This window comes from Caloenas nicobarica, chromosome Z, assembly GCF_036013445.1.
Source record: "Caloenas nicobarica isolate bCalNic1 chromosome Z, bCalNic1.hap1, whole genome shotgun sequence".
Taxonomy (NCBI): domain Eukaryota; kingdom Metazoa; phylum Chordata; class Aves; order Columbiformes; family Columbidae; genus Caloenas; species Caloenas nicobarica.
This window is the reverse complement of record NC_088284.1, coordinates 78,060,472-78,084,115: the sequence shown is the minus strand read 5'-3', so window position 1 is coordinate 78,084,115 and position 23,644 is coordinate 78,060,472. Positions and strand designations below refer to the sequence as shown.

General features: G+C 39.7%; 1 protein-coding gene across 1 annotated transcript in view; it reads right to left on the bottom strand.

The window, feature by feature from the left end:
* The window catches only part of ATG10 (autophagy related 10), an 84,365-nt gene that overhangs the window by 8,499 nt on the left and 52,222 nt on the right, over positions 1–23,644 (bottom strand). The window contains exon 5 of the mRNA XM_065657159.1: positions 16,581–16,678. Coding sequence (XP_065513231.1) covers positions 16,581–16,678 — 98 coding nt within the window. The remainder of the gene's footprint in view (positions 1–16,580; positions 16,679–23,644) is intronic.

The window sequence follows — 23,644 nt, the reverse complement described above, 5'->3', positions numbered from 1 at the left end:
TACTCCACGTGCAGTGAAATGTATCCTGAGCAAAATACTATTATGGCAGCAATACTAGCCTGCAGCTAGCTATGAGCCAGTTACAGGAAAAATAGAAAATCCTACTGGGACTTACTGGAAAAACAAAACAAAACAAAAAAATACCGAACAAAAAACCAACTACTTTTAACAGTATAGGAGGGTCTTCCCAGTTTGAGTTTACAATTAATCTTTTTCCAATCAGTCTTGTAGTAATGCATGTTATAGAGTAATATGTTAGAGTTTCAAGTCAATTCTCACAATTACTCACTGGCACTGTACAGCAGGAACCCATTTGCAGGTTGCTCACAGCTCTTCTGGGCAGTAATGCAGTGATACACAGTTTACTTGAAATCAGCGGCGTCATATTCTTGCATCTATGAACTTGTATCTATCCATCTATGAGGCTGATTTATGACATGGTCTGCTCAGCACCATACACTGGAGTCCATCATACCTCTGCTTATCCCCCTGAGTCTATCCAACGTTCATGGGAAATATAATTTTTACAGGTTGCAACTAGCTCCAGTGAATTTCAAAGCTCAGAATGTTGCTTCACTTATTTTCTGTAGAAAAACCACTTTTCTAGGTGGCTTCAAGAAAGATCTGTAAGGATGTTCTGTACTCATTTCTGTAGCTGTTGCCTCCGCTCCTCTCATACAAAACCATGCAAGGGATGGATGAAAGACGTGAAATGTTCCATTGGGTAGCTTGAAAATAAATGTAGTTTCATTTAGGAATGCTACACAAGATTGGATGTGACTGAGCACAGCAGCACAGCAGATTACCATTCGTTAGCTGAGCAACCACCACCATTCGTGCGCAGGTGCTGAGCTGCTGGGGTTGTGAGGTTAAACTGGTGAAGCTTAAACCCCTTTCTTTGAGGTTTATGTTGGATAAACATAAACCTTGGCAACAACACATGAAAGAGACAGGCTCCCAGAGGACAGAAAAATGTTCCAGTGGAGCTGCAGCTTTTTCTGTGAGGTGTAAGACAGCCTCTTCCATACAGTCCATCAGGGATGCAAAGGGCTGGTCAATCGTCCTTCCCCTGTCCTGTCATCATTTACTAATGAAACTGGGCTGTCCTTCACAGGGTCAAGAGTTTTGAGGTAAAAAACTAACTTCACCCCCTCTCCTGCACAAAGCATACAGCACGGTGAAATGTTAAAACATGAATCCGAACACTGGCAAAAATTGTGTAGTTCCTAAGTACAAGTACTCTTAAAACTTCCATCAGATCGGATTACATCATTTTATCAGGCAGTGTGTATAGGAAACACTATCGATGTCAGATTTAAATTAAAAATAAACATTACTTCAGGTAACGGGCAATTGCCTGTACGTATGTGTACTGTGCTCTGCTCTTCTCTTCCCCAGCCAGCAGGTATTTTGTTGTCAGTACATCTCTTGTAACTGCACCATTTATTTTCTCCGTGATAACTGGAGCTCTTCCAGTAGTAATGGCTTCTGTTTTCTCCAGTGCTACATTAAACTGCCTTCGAGCATCCATCAAAACATTTATGGGCTCTCTATTTATGATAGTGCAAGAGATTTGTGCCTGAAACTGCCTCTTCCCTGATGCAGTTTGCATGATGATGCTTTGCAAAAATAAATTTGTGGGGGGGTGTCAGAACTTCCACACAGGATACAACCACCACACACCACAGACAGGACCAATACTTTTCAGATGTTTTCCCAGCAGTGTTCACAATCCCAGTCATCACGTCAGAAAAAGAAGCCCTCCATAATCTCTTCCATTGAGGGAGATAGAAATAGTGATGCAATGAATAAACAAGTTGCATACTCTTCCCTTTTCATCAATTTTTGACCACGCACTGAAAGAAATGCCTGGTTTTAAGTAAAGATCCTTCACACAAGATTATGATACTGTAAGTATTTTATGTTCTTGAATTCACAGTCTATCTTCTTTTTCATTCCGTATTTTTACATACATCAACAATAACTTACTTGTCAATAAAATCTAACTCTACTCATTCAGAAATAAAGTGATAAAATTTTGCTCTTCAGATTGACTGTGTGTCCCACAACCAGAACAGTAGCTCCTTACATGCAGAACTTAAACCGTGTTGAACTGAACCCAGGTGAGTATTTTCAGGTTGTGTTTACAAGGACCACTAAAGGTGCGTGCAAAGGCACCAGGACAGAAACAGCTGTCACAAGAAAAATGTTCCAAACTTCTCTCTCACCTTCTCCTCACAGAAGGTTTTCCTCTAATAATGGAATTACAGCTACAGAAACTCTATTACTATGTTGCAGATGCAACATTAAGGAACTGTAATTACACAGGGAACTTTTATCAGCCTGATAGAAGGTATGGATCATAGTAATACAGCTGCTGTTAGGATACTAATTGTATACGGCTTCTCCATCCTACAGACATAGGTTGCAACATTTCTATTAATGTAGCCATTTCATAAAAATAATGTTTTAGTAATAGGATTGGTACCCGCTACAGAGAAATTATAATTAAAAAAACTTTCCAGAGAAAGCAAAATGGCTGTTGAAGGAATTATACTTGCCATAACAGCCATCAATTCAAAAAAAAAGCCTAAAAAAAAAAGTCATCAACTACGAAAGTCGTTTATCCTAGTGGAAATGGGATACAGTTTATTACCTGGGACAGGTGAAATATTTATAGTTGCCTTGATTTCAATTTAGAAGCAGAAGCCAAGTCATTCTACTGATGTAACTGAGGAAAGTTTCTATAACTTTGCCAGAAAACCCAGAGAAGCATTCCCACTGCTGAGGCAATAGAAGATGAAACAACCTACTTCTGTCTGTGATGGGCACTGAAGAATGACTGTGAAAGTGCAACCACCGCTGTTCTCCTGCATTTTCTTAGATAATCAAAATAAATCTGCAATGGTACTGGGCAAGGGAAAACTTGAATGGACCCAGATGAGACAAAGAAGTGCAATGTAGGCCAAAAACCCAAATTTCTGTCATTACTGAAGCTCTTTTTGGAGGAGAACGCTGCAGAGGGATTTTGATTTATGCTCAGGTCCTTCTTTGCAGACAAGCAGTTGCAATTGCCCTTATGATTAATGTATCTGCACCCCGTGTATTTCAAAAGACATACCAACTTTAGCGAAAAGTTTTCATTAACACTTTTACTCCTACTAACCCCAGACAGCCAACTAAGCTGGGTTCTATCTTTCTTTGAGCAAATATGAAGTCCAAGCTGAAGAAGCCATTAATCAAATGGTTATGTTTTTTTCTGAGGAAAATCGAGTTGTTTTGGCAGATCATAAAATCATAGAATCATTTTGGTTGGAAAAGACCTTTAAGAACACCAAGGCAAACCATTAACCCTATGCTGCCAGGTCCAGCTCTAAACCATGTCCCTAAGAACCTCATCTATGCATCTTTTAGATGCATCCAGGAATGGTGATTTAATACAAACCACAACACAAACATATGAGGACACCTGACACAGCCAGAATTTCGGTAAGATGAACCACACCTAGGCTTTGTGCCTGCTGTTCCAATTCCATCACAGCCATGAAGGTAGAAATGCAGGTTCTGAAGAAACAAAAATATGCTGCTCTTTTCGTAAAGGACATCTCAAAACCCTGCTGATCTCATTAAGCCTGGCTGGTAACAGCCTGAAAGCCACCTCTTGACTACAGGCTGCAATAAAACCATCTCCTTTGGACAGAGCCCTGACCACCATGCTTCACGCTCATGTCAGTCCTATATTGCTAACTTATCGCTAGCCGCACTGACAGCTGCGGCTTCTGCTGGACCTGACAGCTGAGTATGTCTACAGGTCGGTGCCACGGAAACATCAATCTTGCTTTTCCATTCTTAAAGCTATCAGAACGACCAGGGTGCGTCCAAAACAGGAACAGTATCTCCATCCACGATCTCCAAGGACAGCTTTACTTCTCTTGTACAACACACAGTACAAGTTAGAAAGTCACAGACAAAGCCAGTTTACCAGAAGTAAAGTGTATTCAAGGGTGGCAGATGGAAATGGGTTTAAATCAGAAGTTTTACTTTAGTTTACTTTACATCTTTAGGCTATTCCTATTTTAGGTGTATTCAGAAGATAAGTACATTCTCCATACAGTGATTTCTATACCTAGGCCAATGATAACAACAGAAAAGACTGCCATAAGATCAGTTGTGCATATGCACATTTTGTGCAGACCTAACCTATTATTGTAATACTCGACACTACAGAACAAAACATAATAACTAGATGACCAAGAGCTATTTGATATTTCATCCCTAAAAGCAGTTTATCTCCCTGATTCTAGAACGTTTACAGTTTTGAGGGGGTGATGATCCTTTTTTACAATTTATAATTTTGTTATTTTTTTCAAGTTATTGAATAGCTAACACAATATCCTTGGAAAGGCATACCTACGAGGTAATGCAAGACAAGCACAAAATTAATCAATAGCCAACACTGCTGATATTTACATAGTTACATAATTATATAGTGATATATATTTATATATGGAATAAGGTTTGAATTATATTAATTTTAAGAACAAGAAGAATCAAAGCACTAGGTGACACTCAGACAAAACTATGTTTTTAAAACTTAAACTGCTCACAGGCATGCAACTTGCATTTAGGATTCTTTAAGAAAAGTTTATAGTTAAAATTGGCAGGACCACAGTTACATTGTCAAGAAATGGCATCTCAGCCATTTTCCTAAGAAAATAAACAGATGATTCTTCCTCCGTGCTTGCCAAAATAAGATTAATTCAGTTGTCACCATTTTAGTTATGTAGCATATAGTCTTAATTAATTACTATTTAAAATCTGTTCTTAAATGAAGAGATTCATCTAAGGTGCAAAACTGAAAGATACAACAAGCTGTGGAACTATGGAAAAGATACTGGAGACAGATTTCCTACCCTTATTAAAAAATGGTAAGTTAGGGAAAAAAATCCATAGTGGCATTTGACAAATGTGGCCTGAAAGGGATCATTTTATAATCCCACGAATTCCTGGACAAAAAGATATTGGGAAGAGCGACTTCATAAGAATCTTAAGTCTGAAATGTTGTAACTAGCAAATGAGGGATAGCATATATTCCAACTTCCTCTCCACAGTCTATCAAGAGGCAGTGTGACTGATAACTATAACAGAAGACAGACTATTACCACAAGGTAATGAACGGAAAGCAAATTTCTGCTGCAGCAGAGCAGCAGAACACTAATTTAACTGTATCAAATATGAGGAGGCAATGACGTGTCCACAGAAGTGTGACTCAACCCTCATTTTGGGTTCAGGCCAAGGGAAGACTTTCTTTGTTCCTCATCTCTCCCTATAGCAGCAGATGTCTGTGCTCGCCTCCTCCAGCCAAAGCATCTTCTATTACCTATCATCTGAAATAACATTAGTTGGACCAAGTACTCTGAATCACTGTTACAATATCACAGAATGGTTGGGGTTGGAAGGGACCTCTGGAGATCATCCAGTCCAACCCACCTGCTAAAGCAGGTTCACCAGAGCAGATCACACAGGAATGTGTCCAGGTAGGTTTGAATGTCTCCAGAGAAGGAGACTCCACAACCTCTCTGGGCAGCCTGTTCCAGGCTCTGGCACCCTCAAAGTAAAGATGTTTCTCCCCATATTCAGATGGAACGTCCTGTGCTTCAGTCTGTGCCCATTGCCCCTCATCCTGTCGTTGGGCACCACTGAAAGGAGTCTGGTCCCATCTTCTTGACACCCATCCTCGAGATGTTTATAAACATTGATGAGATCCCCTCTCAGCTTTTCTTCTCCAGGCTGAACAGTCCCAGCTCTCTCAGTCTCTCTTCATAAGAAAGGTGCTCTAGGCCCCTGATCATCCTCGTAGCCATCGCTGGACTCCCTCCAGTAGTTCCTTGTCCTTCTTAAACTGAGGAGCCAAGAACTGGACACAGTACTCCAGATGTGGCCTCACCAGGGCACAGGGGGAGGAACAACCTCCCTCTACCTGCTGGTCACACTCTTCCTAATGCAGCCCAGGATACCGTTGGCCTTCTTGGCCACAAAGCCACATTATTGACTCATGGTCAACCTGTTGGCAACCAGAACTCCCAAGTCCTTCTCTGCAGTGCTGCTTTCCAGCAGGTCAACGCCAACCCGTACTGGTGCCTGGGGTTGTTCCTCCCCAGGTGCAGGACCCTGCACTTGCTCTTGTTGAACTTCATCAGGTTCTTCTCTGCCCAGTTCTCCAGCCTCTCCACGTCTCGCTGTTGAAACTGAATATCCAATGTTCTTGCACAGACACAGAAGGACTGTCAATATTCACAGTAATTCTCCTAATGACAGACTCAATATAATGCTACAAACTTCATACCACCCAAAAGTCAGTTCTGTCACAAGTTTGCCCAAGGTGCTTATAGATCTCTCTACACAGGATGGTGGAGTCAGAGGTTTGGACAAAGATTAGCAACAATGAATGCTGGAACAACAAAAGCGGGCAACAGAAAATGGCAAAAGGACACAGAAACTGTCTCCCACGAGGCTGAAGCACCCATCTCAGGACTGCAGCTAAATGCTTTGGTGAAACTGGTATTCAGAGTTTAGAAAAGACTTTGATCACACCAGTGTCTTGGTCAACACAGGACAGAAATGCCAAGCTCTCCTCTGGGAGCACAGAAGACCTACAGCTTATGGAAGCTTGAACGCACCATTTCTATAGGAGCCATAGCTACCACTCTGCAAGGGGATTTTGGGTGGTCTCCTTATTCTTGAATCAGGCTGCTATGAAATACAATATATAAAAAGAGCAGGCAGAAAGGCACTTGGGTTGACTTTCGACATCAAGGGCTCTCAGCTGCTTTTGTGACCCTTAGAGATTGTACAGAGCTTCATACACAAGTCTGACTATACAGAGTAAATTGACCTCCTTGGATGAATTCACTTTCTTTTTTTGAACCTCTGGCTGCCTTAAAAATGTAAGAACTGCCTGACTGGACTGCAGCATCTAGCAATGCACCCCGTCTCCAACAGCAGCAGTGGGAACGGCTGTTTTGGGAGAACACGAGACTCTTTCTGTGGTTCCTTCCCCTTCTATTGCCCCAGCGTGTCTGCTGCATTACAGATGATGGAGGACACATTCCTGCCTGGTAGCTGTGCATCCATTTATGGACAAGTGGTCTCATGAAACTTGTCTAAATGCTTTTGAATTGCTGATATTGTCTGCTTCCACAACTTGAGAGCACAGGTGCTTAAGCATAAATTGCTTTCTGTCAACATGGATACCTAACTTCCATTTAAATGGCACTCGGAATGGTTTTTTTATTAAAAAAAAAATAAATCTGACAAAGGGCCTGACCAAAAAGCCCTTGCCACAGAAAACAAAACCAGAAATTGTTATAAAGTTTTCGAAACCTTGTGACCATACCAGTTGCCTCTCAAATGGAGCTGAACATGTCATATGTGATATCCACTTCTTTCACATTGTGCAGTCAATGTTGTTGTGTATTTCAGAATTTTTCACAAAAACATTCAATAAGGGGGAACGTTCAGTAACCAACTTCAGTCTAGTAGTCGATTGTCAAAGGTCATGGCAGGGGGAAAACAGAAGGGCAGCCACCTCAGCCTACAAGGAGAAATGCCAAACCAGGGGGGGAACACACTATTACAATTTCTTACACAAAATCTTACACAAAATCTCTGCTTGGGAAGTTCTGTGGAAGCAAAGCTGCTGCTAGATAAATTATCTGTAAATGCAATGTGTAGCACTGAGACAGTTTTTCTACAGAAGCAGAAAAGAATCAAGAGAATCAATACTATTATGTTGCAATTCGTTCAATTAATTATATATCTCTGTGAAAAATATTATTCAATCTTCTTTCAGAATAACTGATCAACTCAAGTAACAATAGTACCAAGACTTGAAAGTCTATCTTAAATTCTGCCCCAGAAACTGGCAAGGATCCTCCTACTGGTTTTCATCTCCACATACAAATTATCTGTTTAGCCTCTGTATTTATTCTACATCACTTAATATTAGTCCATTATTTGGTCTTTTCCTCCTGTGAAATTAGTCAGATTAGGTTTATGCCCATAAAATCTTACTGGGAAAAGCATGATTAAACTGCAGGGCAGCTACACACTATTAATTAATGCTCAGTTTTAAAATAAAACCTACTTGCTAGCTTGTACAATACTACCACTTGGTTTAAACCACAGAAATTCAATACATCACAGAAAATTTTAGTTGGAAATAAATATCAACCCAGATTTCCCATTCTTGGATTTTTCCCTGTGGAACAGCTTTCCAGTCTATACTGGTGAGACTCCCTTTCCTCAGGAAGATGTACTAATAATTTTCAAAAAATATTAGCAGGGGATCCATAGCAACTGTTGATACGACTCAAAATTATTTAAGAGCGATCTTAGCAACCTTCTGTTAAGATATACTGTATACAGCCTCCCTCACTTAGCAAAATCCCACAATATGGCAAGAAAGATTTGTATGTCTAAGAATAGCTACCTACACACGCTTTTCAAGATGACTGAGCCGTAATGATTTAAATCCTCCCTACCACAGTTTCAGCAAGATGTGTCTCTACAACACTACATCAGTGTGTTCTGTTCAGAGTTTTGAATATTTCTCCTTTTTTAAATCACACCATTAACAGCCCTGACATTTTAGAAATAATGTTTATTGATTTTTCTGTTAACACTGCTATAAATTACGTGATGTAATGGACAGGATTATTGAAGTACTATAAAGAATACGTCTTCCAGATTCTTAACTACATATTGAAAAAGAGCGGACTCTGAATTAATATAGAAACAGTGCGGTTCTGTGCTGTTATTTGGGTAGTTTAGGTTTGGTTGACTGCTTTCTCTATGACAGAATGGACACATAACAGAGATGGTATTACAACTACCTGTTAAGTATCAAATGACAGAAGAAAAATACCTAATTCAGATGAAACTTAGAAATAAATGTTGAGAAAAAAACAGACACGGGAGAATTCTTTATCACTTCCTATTCTGAAACTTAAGATCAGTACTTTGTGGGACAGAGTGGCTAACTCATCCTTTTTTGTAGTAGAAGTGCTATTAGTAGATGGAAACAGCTTTATTCATTGTAGATGAGGACTCCAAAAAAAGGTTGAATGGTGTGCATCTGAAGAGGCATGAATGACACAGAAGGAAACCAGCAGAACCACCTTCAGACGTCAGTATCAACAGTCCACACCTTTTTATTTTAAAGCGAGCCTTCAAGCTAAAACTTGAAGCACTGTGGAGGATCTTTTAATAGACCGCCACATAGAAAACGATGACCTCCCATATCTAAGAAATTATTCGAGGTTATAGAACAGCAGGAATGCACCGAAGGAGAAAAAAGCTTTGTTTATTTTTGGAGATCACTGTTCGTAAGTTAGACCATTAGGCTTATCTTTTCCGCAGTGCAATGAAGGCGAGGTTTACAAAAAGTTTTACGAGAAGGCAGAGTGGCAGAATAACACAGTCAATGCAACCACAGGAAACTTCTCATTCTTAAGAATCCAGAAGACTTTTGCACCATTCTGCAAGCAGAATTCCAGACTGGTAGAAGCTCTGAGTTAATATAATCCCAAAGTTTAGATTCGCACTGTCCTCAAGAACTGTTGCATTCACTGTCAGTAGCAGAATGCTCTGAATGTCTTTCTGGAGTGACAGCAAAGCACTAAATAAGCAAAATGCTGATTTATTGTCGGTAAATCCAAACCCAAGGTATCACATGTGAAATGTGTCCACTTCCACAGCTGAGGGGAATGTCACGCACATACACTATTAAGTCACATTTTGGTAACAGAAGTAACCGCGTCTGAACAGTTTTGGTTAAAAAGGGCAGGAGGGGAGGCACGTGTGAACATTCCATAATCCTTCACCTTCAGAGTCCTGACTCGCAGATTAGTTTTTTGGACTATTTCTCCAGGACCTTCAAGTCACCAAGCTTTCATTCTCGTTTTATTGGGCAGTTTTTCAACTGTTGAGTCTCCTGTAATAATGCAACTCGATTTCTATCCTTGGGTGTTTGATTTTACATTCCATCATCACTAAGCATTGATTAAGCCTTAGCACATATACTCGATTGTGTTTATGACTTTGTTTTCGCAGGGGAAGGTCAGGCTTTATGACAACATCACACAGTTAAAAACAACATTTTCGCTGATACTGTGATCAGGTTCACTCACCAGCTTTTAAAATTCTCTTGCTAGTTTGCTTCCACACAGGAAAAAAAAAAACTAAGACATGGACTCGCCAAAGCAACAAGAGTAAAAAATGGACTTTGCAACATATGTTCACGGGCTTGTATCTAAAATTCACAAAATTATTACTCAGCTTCATCATAGACTCAGAAATGCATGATTCTCAGAATGCTGTCTCTCCCCACTAAGAAACACAAAAACCAAACACATTTCTGTCACTGGGTATGTGCCTAAACAATTACACCTCAAAAAGGTGATCAGTTTACAGCCGGTAGGCATTCACACAGCGTTCCTACCCAAGCAGGTCTTGCACAAACATATCAAAAAGAAAGGCAAGAAGGCAGTTACACCTCCCCTCTCCTCTACAAGCAAACAGAGAACTCACCTGAGACACAAGAGACCTAGATTCAAATTTATTTTCTGTTTGATTTAACCTTTTTTACTTCCCAGGAGAACAGTTCACCACTGGCCTACACAGTATTCTGAGGTGCGAATGCTCCACCTTCCCCCGTTGAAGCCCTTCTGCTTTGTATATGCTTTCATAAATAGCCATCGGGGCAAAGAAAGGGTGAAAAATTACTAGTGCAAGTACCCATTGTTTTCAATCCAATAACTATTCTACTATTTTTTTAAAAATTTGAGGAGGTGCCTGGGAAATTAAAGGGTCTCTGTTTACCTTCTGAAAAGTGAGCGTATACATCACCCATCCAGTACCATTTCACACTCTGCAGAGAACAATGACTCAAGGGGATGTGGACACCACACCACTGTCTTGGTCCTTGCTGCAGGTACTTCAAAACAGGCTTGGAGCACCCAGACACACCAGGATGAAAATTCATGAACTGCTAATGCCTATTCCATACCCATTCCTACAAAAATAGGCTTCAGTCTTAACGACTGTTATCTCAGCAACTTTTCACAGACGGGCAGTTCTCGTATAGCTGGAAAAATGTAAACATGGATCACTAAGACAGCTGAGCATCTCTGTTCATTTTTTTCAATTTGTATTTTTAAATAAAATTTTTTATTTGAAATTTTGACCATTAGACATAGATGAAAATTTCCAAGGCAGCTTTACTGCTGTATGCAGTAATGTGTAGAGTTTATACGAAAGTGTGTATATAGTATCTGGTGAAGCTATCATGCTCTTCAGTCTTCATGATTACCAGGCCATAATTTTGAAAATCAGGTTTCTAAAAAACAGAGGACAAAATCTGATATGCTCAGGTACTCTGTATTTCCAGTTTCCAAAGCAAGGACCTAATACCACATAGTCTGAAGACAGAAGTTTTGGCTATAAACATATAGTCACCTTCTGCTGCTTCACACTCCCATTCATCTTGGGAGAGATTTCCAAAATGACAAAAGGTAAAACGTAGCATTTACAGATTAACGAAACTTTGTTTATCCTTGTTTTTTAAATTCCTGGTAAGCCTGGTAAATTCCTGGTAAACCATGCACTACCATGTGGTAAAATACATTCAACTCTAAAATCATGAAGATTTTTCTCCCTTTGTTTTCATTTCTATTCTCTCTGTTCTTCGTTCTTGAACCTTTTTGCTATTCTTGTGGGTTTTTTCCTTTCAAACTGTCTCATCCTTTGACATTTGACATGGCACTTTTGGACTGCTGACAACTTAACTATGCCTCTGGTACATCATACTTGGACATTAATGTGGTGGATCTGCTGTTCAATTACACAAAGAAGGACCATTATGTTTGAGTCGTTTTACACAATGCCACTGTGTATTTACCCAAAACTGTACTGGACTCCTCTGCTTAATATCAGAGTATGTGTGAGAGAAATATGTATCTCTCTTGCCACCATCCATTACCACTATGATTTACTTCATCATTCTTTCGTCTAGACTTTTTTCCCCATTCTCTCTCACTTTCTTTTGGCTGGATATATTTGTCTGAGTTTTTGGAGAATGTGTCTTTTTTCATTTTTCACTACTAACTGAAACCTCTCCAGGAGCTGTAGTTTTATTTTTTACATTCATCCTATTTGCAACTTCTCTTAGTCTGACTTATCTTTTTCTGCCCCTGCCCTTTTCCAAACATCTAGGTCTCTTATTTGCTGTTCTGGCTGATATATAACTGGCTTAATAAGTACTTTTAAAAAGCAATGCAGTCGGGAAAAACACCAGGGCTGGCAGCCTGGGGAGCCTGGAAGGGATGCAGGGCTGGGATTCCATCCTCAGTCAAGCTGAAAGGGAAAATCCAACTGAGGTACAACTGAGGGAAGCTCTGTTTGTGTGCAGTTCAGGAAAGGCTACAGAGACATGAAGGGAGCTTCTTGTGAAGAGTACATTTCCAGCATCCATTAATTCAAAAAGATGAAGAGACTTTCTTTTGTGTAGAATGTGTAGAGAGAAATAACTAATACAGAATATCCTCAAAAGCACCCACCAGGTCACAAGTAAACTATTCAGAAGACAGGCATGCAATGTCTGCGATTCCATTTCTGACTGTGTAAAAAGAAGCTAAAATCACAGTTGGCAATGGTTCTGAAATGCAACGGTAATCCATAAATACTCCTTAATTTTCCTGTCATTGCAGAATTAAGCTACTTCCAGCTCACACAGATCTTACCAGGTGTGCTAAATTGATGTCATTATAAGCCATCAGGAAATACCCACAGAGACCTCCAGCAACATTTAGAAGTTTTGTTAAACAGCTGTGTGTTATAATTGATTTGTATTATTTAAAACAGCTAAAGCAAGTTATCGTCGGATGTAAAAAAGGGATGACTGAAGACTCCAGGGAGACTTAACTCAGAAGAAAGCCAATCACAGGAACTTCATTTGAGCATTTTAAGATTATTACTAGAGGAAGTGCAATTAAATCATTACCAATTATCATTACAAAATACTGTGCAACCTTATCATGTTAATTTATTTATGAGAAGGTAACTAGTTGACTTCTGCTTTTAGCAATGAAAATAATCTAGTCAGTAAAAATACTTGAAGACACATTCTCTGAAAACGAACGTGACTTTCCACAATTATCAAAAGTAACAAAAAATGTTCACATTTTATCTAAAATTTGGTTTTCTTTGGAGCTCAGGCAATGTCTCAGATCCTGATTGCAGATATATTTTACCAGGGAGAGTATAAGCCAAAATATAGTTGTATCACAAACGTGCACAGGCATGGTACCCACATTTCATAAAATGCAGGGAACATTGCAAATGATTAATGTAAGATCCTGGATCTGCGGGGGAAAAAAAGGCAGTATGACTTTCTTTTCCTAATCTGCCACCTTCTGAATCAAAGTGCAGGATCAGCCCTCATTAAAAGTTAAGTAATATTATGCACAGACAGTGATAAGCCCAATTTTTCTTCCCAATGGTGGCTTGTAGAATTTAAAATTTGTATCGGTTTTGGAGCAAAATCCTAAACCTTTTCTCTCTGCTGTTCATGTGTACTGAGAGTTCAAGCCTGATTTGGTGAGCTTGCCCAATGACTTGCATTATACGATCTGTGTCCCTGCAGGCAAAGCCTAACCCACATAACAAAATGGGTCAGCAGAAAAGCAGAAAGGGAAGAAAAAAAAGCTGGTTTTCTGTTCAGAACCCTGATTCATTTGAGGGGGAAAAATACTCTCTTTCTTGTAGACCTAACTCTTGCTTTGATCTGAGGCTTGCAGGTTAGCGCTTACAGTATGTTTTTATTATCTTTCATAATTCCTTTGAGGATACTCTGATGTTTACTGCTGTTTTATATTTGGACTGGCATATGCATCTCTCAGTTTACAAAGGGAAGTGTTTGTTGCACCAGTGGTTGCTGGCACTGAAAATACGACAGCGTTGACACTGCTAATTGTTCTGGTGCTTTCCCCTGCTCTGATTCAGCTCCAGAGATGTACACTTCCACAAAACATGCATTCCTTTGTCTTCTTAGCACTTGACTGAATGACCATAAGCAAATGCACCCTCTCCGTCTGGTGCCTTTCTGCTTTCATCTAAAATTAAAGCTGTAGACCTCTTGAAACTGCTTTCCCAGAGGCTCTCTCCCGCAGCCCTGTGGGAAGGTATATTTCCAATGCAGGAATGCAGCTGGGGCCTCTGGACGAAGTTCAATGCTGAAGTCAGTGGGACTCAACAGCCTTGAGCCACAGGTACACGGTCTTCAGGGAGAAGGCATAGATGCAAGCGGCGTAGAAAAAAAGTAAAATCATCTCAAATTATGTAGTAGGATTGCTGGAGGATCTTAACTTCTTTGGCTTCTGCTACCCGCCAGCAGTTCCAGTATTGTGCCATCTGCCTGCGGTACAGTCTGTATTACTCCAGAATAAACTGTTTAACTTAGTTTATAATCTCCTTATTTTATGGAAAGTCACCTTGATGTTATGTTCAACAGTATTTTGCTGCTATAACTTTGCTAATTTATCCAAAATGTTTTTCCTTACATTTTAGTTTGTGTTTGTCACTGGACTCGCACTGGCTGAGCCACCTCTGGAGAGGATTCACAGAGACAACGGGTTCAGCAGTCCACACATTTTACAACCCATAAAACCCGTTTCTGCAAGCCTTTGTCTATGTATCTCACACACGTCTCGTTCTTAGATGCAGGACTGTTTTACTTTACTGTTCCTTAAGAGGCAAAAATAATCCCTGGGTGGGAGTGAGCTGGTTTTACTTTTTGGCTTCCACCACTCTGATTTTACACATTCCAAACCTATTGTTTATGCTTTATTCACAGCAGTAATGCATTATGATTTATTACCTATACACAGCTGTAGGTTCTTGCAGTGCTTTGCAGACAGAGACTGAGCTTTCTCCAGAGGAGCCTGAACGTGGCTGCAGGCCACAGCATAATGCGAGCGTAGAAAAGGCTTGCCACCTCTGGAGTGCACAAAGCAGATTCTCTTGTACATTTTTGCAGGTGGGAATATAACCTATCCACAAGCCAGAACAGCTCTGCTGGAAAACACCAGAAATGTCAGCCCTAAAGGATACCCAGCATCTGACTGCAGGGTAACTGGGCTCTGTCTGCCAGGAATGCAAGAAGGTGGATGCAGGGAAGGTAAAGGTGACTGAATACTCTGCCTCTCTACGCAGAAACAGTCATGATTTAGCTACAGATCTGAAACTTCATCTATAAATCATAAAACTTTACTGAAAAATCTGAACTGCAGTACTTGTGCAGAAAATCAGTAATCTGCTACCATATTACACTATTTTATTAAAACCTATTTTTCTCACCTTTATTCTGCAGTAGACAAGTAATTTATAATTTATATAAAAGCATGTATTGCAAGAATCTGCAAACTCAGACCCGGAATTCAAACATGCACAGTAAACATCAGAAAACCAATGCTTGTTAGGTTCACAGGGAGCTATTATAATATAAATAATAGTCCGTGGGCTGCAAAAACATGAATGCTGCCTGTGTTCCCATGACTGAGTACCATTACAAAAAAGCACCCTGCAATTAAATTGTATTAGTTGAATTAAGGAAACACCTGTAGAACTCAGCTGAGGTTACATCCCTGTTGTGCCAGCTGCTGTGGTAAGAGACTTGTGTACTTGGAAACAGCTAAAATCAAAAAGTGAAGGAAAGGGGAGGAAGAAAGGACACATTAGTATCTTTGTCTGATGATAAAAAATCCACACCTGGATAGTTTCCATTCTTCATCCAAACTTGCACTGGAGGCCTGGAGATGAGGGAAGAAACCAGAGCAACCAACTCAGCTCTGAACTGTATCTCGCTCTTCCTTGAACAAATGTGACTCTTCTCAAAACAGAGCCATCATCGCAAGTCTGGGAATGGTTGCTGAAATCATCTCGTGACTTTACAACCACTTTAGATAAAAGTGATTCTAATGGCTCTAAAAGAAGGCAGTGATATCACAGTTTACTAATCTGCTTCCTCTTGTAAAATGCAGCATTCATTAACTACTGATTCTGAAGGACATTCGTCAGCAATAACATTATTTGATTGAGAGACCAATTTTCTCTCCTTCAATCCTAAGGATTGCAAGTCTATTTAAAATTGAAAATTATACAGTCTTTTTCGGTAATTTGATTAATAGACAATCTGTGAAATGTTACACTAATGTGTTTTAGTTACATAAATAAATCTACTTTTGTATTTATCCAAATCTATGATTACTCAGAAACTGCCTTGAGTTTTCAGGATTGGCTTTGGAAAAGTATTTTAAATAAGAGACATTGTCACGTTAGGTCTTACAGGGTGAACATTTATATATCCTTCAAAATCGACGAAAACTATTGTTGGCAACTGGCTCAGTACAACCTCAGTTAAGACTTTTATATATTTCATTTGTGTCCAAGAGGGGAATAGGGCCACTGAGGACTCAGGCATATATTGCATTCACCAATTTTGTAAAGGGCCAGCGGTTTCTCACCTGCTGCGTAATAGTGTCCCAGGGCCCCTCCAGCAGACGAGCCTGGTAGCATGCATGGACACTTCTCCATATTTCATCCAGAGTTAAAGGTCTTCCATCTGTGAGAGGGGGAAACAACCACCCACAGTTAAAGCTCTTAAGCACACTGTATCTTTAGTACAGAATAGCAAACATAAATCCGAAAGTAGTGATTACAAGGAAGCAGATGGAAAAAATAACAGCAAAACGTGACTGAGCCACTTCTGGACCCATAAGTCTGAAACAGCATTACTCAAATCCTGACTGAAGGTGTATAAAAAAATCAGCCTAAATTCCCTGTTCAGCTTTCTTCTCTATCACCTGAGAGTAACAACTTACTGTTCTGGCTGTAAGGTGTGAAGTTAAACTAATTTTGTAAAACAATGCTTCGATAAGATGAATTTAAAACCACAAAATACTATCATGAACAGTTATCTCACATAACCACATGCAATTCACAGTGAGAGTGGAAAAAATTTAAGGAATAAAATTCTGCACATAAAGTTTACTATATTTTAGCAACCCACATGCTCATATTTATTTTTTGAGCTGAATTTATATAGCATTGTTGCATTAAGTTTTTAGTTGTGATGTTAAAATTATGCCAAGATATTGGTGTCAACCACTTAGAAAATAAGCATGACAGTTTTTCCCAAGTATTTGGTTTTGGCAAACAGCAATAGAATATTTTGATATACTTTCAATAAGTAGCTTCATCTTGGCATTTATTAGGTGTCAGAAACTATTATCCTGTGATAAATAGCTTTATTCTACTGACATTTTCATGTCTGTAAAACGAACAAGATTTATTCACTTGATTAACATTTGAATGCCATGTTTAGATATAAGTGAAAACCTGCTGCCTATAGCCTGTTCTATCTTATTTTCTGCACATATTTATAAAAAAAGCACCGAACTTATAAGCACCATATAGCAGAAGCATGTGGCAAATAAAGTACCTGGGAAGGTAACAGCATACAATCTAGCTATACTGTGCGACCTCATGAACATGAGACTTGTTAGATACCAGAGCTGTGCTGGAAATGGTCTAAGGTTTCCTAAAAAAATTGTTACGAGAGCGTAAGTTAACTTAAGAAAGATGTATTTACGCTGAGATCATCTGTGTGCAGGTCATATGAGATGCCATACATACTCGCAATTTTCTGCTTTCCATTCAACCTCCAAAGACAATCCAGAGTCCAAATGTAAAATCTAGGACAACGCATGTTCTAATGCAAAATTTGATTTGCCGCTCTAGATTTTGTCCTGTACACCCTTCTTCATATCTGTGAATTTTTATAGTAACACTTCAGCAAATTCAGATCATACATATGGAATGGATTACTCTGACTCTTAACCATTAATCTCATTTACAGAAACAATCAAATATTATTGAAGTATTAATCATATTATAGTTAAAATTGAGTTTCATCTTTACCTCGTGGATTTTATTACTTCATGTATGAGAAGCAGTATATCACCTATAATATTTCAGTATAGATTTATTTTCATTTCAGAGAAAAGTACAAATACATCCGAACTAAAAGGTTCACTTCACATAGGAGTGAGATCACACAAAATAAAACACTTAAATAGTTAATACAGACTAACTGCAATCCTTCACATAGGAAAAAAAATTATCTGGGCATTCTGATTATGCAGTTATATATTGAAATATGCTTGGATTTAAATTTCACTACATTTTGAATTTTCTGCACTATTCTAATATATTTCACTAAGTTTTACATGAGTTTGTATTCAGTGTGTTTTTTAAAGTGAGTAAGCTTTCATACACACTCTCAAGTGCTGTGTTCCTGTAAATTCTTATTTAACTGACTAGCTGAGAAGATGGGAGGCCAGATGCAGTAGGGAAGACTAAGTTATCAATACTTAAAATAGATGTGAGGGTTCAGCTACACAGCTGGGAACTGCAAGACCCTTGCAAAAGGAGAGGGGGCGGATGGGCAGTTTCCCCATCCTCTTTTGTGGGATGAAGGACTGTTGAAAGAGCTTCTCCCCCAGTGAAATAAAATAAAATGAAACAACTACACTACAATCTTAAAAGGGCTGACAGAAGGATGGATTTCATGTAATCTGGCTGGAGGTGTGTTTTATATTTTAAAGTTCCTCAGTTTGTGTGGTCATATGCTTAGGATGATATAACCGAGTCCATTTTATTCGCGAGCTCCCAGATTTGCACAAAACACATATCTGTAATCTTTGGGCATTTTTAGACCCCTTTTTCTAGGGCTGTCAGGTTTCACACATTTAGCAGCCCTGTTACACGTTCTTGCAACCCACTGAGACCTCAAACACCCAGCTGGGCTGACAGAGCATCTGTAATTGTTGCTGCTGGCAACAAGGGGCCACTGAGGCACCTGCTGAGCCAAGCAGCCTCTCTGCTTCTCCTCTTGTTCTTCCTCGTGATGGAGCTGACCTCAAAAAGTTCAGGCAGAAAAATAAAGCAGCAGCAGCATCAAGCCGAGAGAAGTGGCAGGAGAGGGAGGTGGAGGCTTCAGACTCACCCATTTATTCATCATCCATCTATTCAGCAACCATTTACTCATCATCCACCCATGATGACAACAGCTGCTGAGGTGCTTGCAGCTTGTCTCAAGTCTTATTCCAAGTCTAGCTGGGAGCGGGTGTGCAGGCAGAAGTGAAAGTTTGTGGTTATATGTGCATTTTGTATGATTCAGCTCATTAAATAATTACAGATAGTGAAAGGAAATAGCTGCTTGTGGGTCATGCCAGATCTCCTGTGCCTTTTCTGAAGCTCCGTGCCTGCAATGCCACCAGTCTGGCACATGACAGGTTACCAGATCACCAGTACTAACCCAGGCTCTGCTAAACACAGATTCTTACACAATCAATCTTACATCTACCCAGCAAGAAAGGCCAAAGCAGCCTGGGAAGTAACCAACTAAGATTTTTGTTAAGAGAAAGGAGGTAAAAGGTGGAAGTCAGGAGCTTCTAAGTGTGGCTTCTGTCTCTGCCATTAACTAGGGACTCCAATCAACCACCTCATCTGCCTTAATTGTCAGGCAAGAACAGCTACAGCCTTTCTATCACAAACTCACATTTTTATTATTTAAACTGTGTAGACTCTAACACACTTTTCTGAGAAAATGTATTGATGGTCCACATGGGGTTAACTAATTTATGTCGCCACTAACAAGAAATCGCTGAAAAGCAGACGGCTGAGTGCCCCCTCGCAGCAGCAAGGTGTGGCATTAGGATTACACATGATTTGCAGCTCCCAGCTGACTTGGCATCTTAATTTCTGCAAAGAGCAGAAATTCTTTAGGCATACAAATATCACATACATTTTCAGGGAAAATTTTCAGGCTTTCCATGTTGCTGTATTCTGTTTTCTTGATGTTTATTGAGGGCTTTTGATAATTTCTTAGATTTCTAAGGTTATTTGATACTTTTGGTAAAATAGTGTACAATTTTTTTTGAGGCTTCATTCTCACATACTTTCCAAATAAGTATTAGGTTTTACTACTCTTAAGAAACCATTGCCACAGTAGAAAGAATACCCTTACAGCTTACGAGAATATCTGATTATACAAATTATTAAATTTTATCTATATCAAAAGCCACGATAAAACCAGTTTGTATGGGACATGGTCTTAAGAGCAGCTATTTTTCTGAGAAAGAACATAGTGGTTACATGCTTTTGAGTTCAGGGAGTAAGTTTATATTCTGGAAAGTGCATCAGTCAGGCCCAGTAGGGTTATGAATACAGAAAGTGATGCCTTCAGGGTTGGAGGAAGTTACACCATCTTACAAGCTCTCTCTCTCTTACCACTGATTAGCATGCATTTTTTGGTAGGGACCTATCTATACGTCAGAGAGCTACACGTATTTTGAGCAGGTCAACACGACAATCCCATTCCTTCTCTCTTGTCTAGAGGAGATAGTCTGCAGTCCGTACCGATGCCCATTAGTCCTGCTCTTTCTTTTTAGTGCTTAGCCAGCATTCCTGATTCTTCCTCTACCTTTGTAGGAAAAATACAAGACAGACAAGCCATTATTTTCTTGACATGCAAGGTGATTTGTGAACGATGCCTGTATCCACCTGTGACTGTGTTGCTGCTCCCTCACTGTTGGTGCAAAGGTTTTTGAATGTACGGCTTCAGACAATGACAGTTCAGGAAAGACCAAAGTTCCTTGACATCTTAAAGACTAAGAAAAGGGGAAAATACTCTGCTGATTAAAGAAAGCTTACTGGACCTAGCCCAGCCCATCTGGCTGATGCCAGCAATGAAGTGGAAGGCTAATTGCCTATACCATCTGTCTCTAAGAGGGCTAATTGCTGACATCAGATATCAGCAGGGGTTCATGCATTTCTCCAGCTACCTATTTGGTTATCTCGGAAACCACAGAAAGAAAGAAGCGCTCCGACTTCTGAAAGGTATGGCATACGTGAGTCCGATTTTGGAAGAATGACCCCTACTTCTCTGAGGCTCTGAGGTATTGAGGACCACAGCCTTCAGCTCCTGACACAGAGAGGGACTTCGGTAGGTCTGAATTTAGGAATATATGACACATAGGAAGTACCATGAGGTAGTGAAAAATCTTTCTTACATATATATATATATAAAAATCCTATAATGTTCTCAAACATCTTTCCAACCAGAGTCATCACACTTGATCATAATTTTATGGTGAAGTATTTGTCCTTGCACAGAAGGTGCAAGATCTTCCCTGTAAATCTATCTCCAGAGACTACCAAAACCTTCAGATGCCTCCCAAAATGTTTTAGTTCTTTTGCAATTAAAATTTCAAACCCTTACCTTGCACTACCTTACCTATAAAACTTCTCACTGAAAAAAAAAAAAACCAACTCTAAAGATGCATTCTAGAACATAGATGATTTAATTCAATTTAGGCAGCAGCAAGGGTAAGGATAGAATACAACTTTTGTCCTTCTGCAGGAAGAGCTGATCTAGAATGTCTGAGCACAATCGCTACCAGACAGGAGTGAAAACTGGATGTCCTCAATGACACAAGCTCCTGAAGATGCTAACCGTGCTGAATATGACAGGAGAATCTCTCCAGCAGCTCTTTTGGAAGACTTTTTCTTAGGAAGGACTGCAAGAGACAAAGCGGTCAATGAAAAACTGGACTCACACACAATGTGAGAAAGGCAGGATTTAGTTGTTCTAGAGGCGGTTTTAAAGAGCCTATTTGGAAGAGCACAGATTTGGACAGGCTGGCACCAGCCGCTATTATAACGTACAAAGTGAGGAAGTGAATATTGCAAAACAAGCAAAACTACTTAGTCAGGTCAAATAGAATTATTATTTCCTAGGCAGGCCTTGAGGTGTAATGGCCACTTAACACACTGCCAGAAAGGAAGCAGCATTTTGAATCCAAGCTCTGAGCCCTGCTGCTGGGGGAGGCAAGGCAGGGCAGGGCTGTGGAAACCCTGGAAGGATTACAGGTCACATTCACCTCCTGCAATGAGCTCTCATTAACTGAGGTGCTGAGGATCAGCACCAACAGGATTCAAGGGAGACCACGAACAGACCACAAGAGACTTGTGAACAACCGGTTCGGTTACTTAATCTAGAAACAATGGGAGGAATTTAGACTGGGAAATGGATGTAGGTCTCAGAAGGAGATTCTCCCCTGATTATTTCAGATGAGGAATGCAGTGAATGTTACTCGTTGTCTGAGAAACACAGTAAGGAGCCTATCACATGAAGACTATTACCTCCAAGGAAAAAAAATCTCAGGGCATTACCTAGATTTTTCCTCATACCAGGTTCAGGACAAGACAAAAGACACTTTGCTCAGATATCTCAAGTGATTGTGAGTGACTGTTGCCATCTGCGTGTTCCGGAAAACCCCAGGGTGGGACCCTCAGACAGCATGGCACAGGCAGATAAATAACTTGCAGGGAAGACAGAATTTTTAGTTTTCGAAAGTAAAATATCCATAACTAAAATCAGAGAATACTAGCCAAAAATGTTATTGGAAAAGTACTTCTTACCAGCATCTTGTATCTTCTCTCTTCAAGAGTCAGAGGATGTTAAATGTTAAAAAAGAACGTTAAATGCTGAAGAGAACCCAGGTGACTTTAGGAATTACCTTAAAAAAAGTCCTTGTTTTCCATTGTGAAAGATTCCCAAGAAGTGTTTTAAAACATAATTGTACTTGTAGGAACAATTACAGTTTTGTACTGCAAGGGGAGCTGTTGGCACATAATACTACAATAGTGCATTAGATCATCTACCAGCTTCTGCAAAATCCACTTCCAGCTATAAGGAGTCATGTTTCAACACCTCCGATTCCCTGATGCTGACAAGCTAAACAACTTGTTTTGTCTCTGGGAGCTCTTCTCTGGTGATTAACTGCTTATGGTGAATACTAATTATATGAAAGTACAGTAGAAATAGTGTCCTATTTCCTCAACCTGCAGCATCTCCATCCTCTTCTGTAGAGACAGTGCACTATTAGTTCAGCTAAAAACCAAGAAGATGACATTTTTCAGGACCACAAATAGGTTAATCTGTCTCTTACAGCAAAACTTTCTTTATCTTCCTGTCTGCACAATAAGTTTAAAGGCAAAACGCTGCACATTTGTAAATGCCTGTAATAATTCCAGAAATAAATTTGCAGCAGGATGTGTGCAAATGAGTTCTGTTGGTGGTAAAGCAGAGCAACGTCCTCAATTCCCCACATCCCAGTTTGAAAATTTACCCCAAATTATACATTCCTGAAACTGCACCTCAGACTAAAATCTTTCCACCAGGGAGTCTATGAGAACTTGTTCTTCAATTTTAAATCTGAAGTGCCTTTTAAAATGCTAACACTGCAAAATTAGAAACCATTAAACAATATAAGGCAGAGAGTGATTAAATCTACCAAACATATTCAAAGCAGCCTAAGCCACTTTTTAATTAAAATGGAAAAGATATCACTGGCAACATCCAGACACCTTTATCTAGATAAAGTTAGGAGATTATTCAAAACACAAAAGATGCTGATGCTACCAGGCAGGAGACTGAACGGAATGATTTGAAGATTTCAGT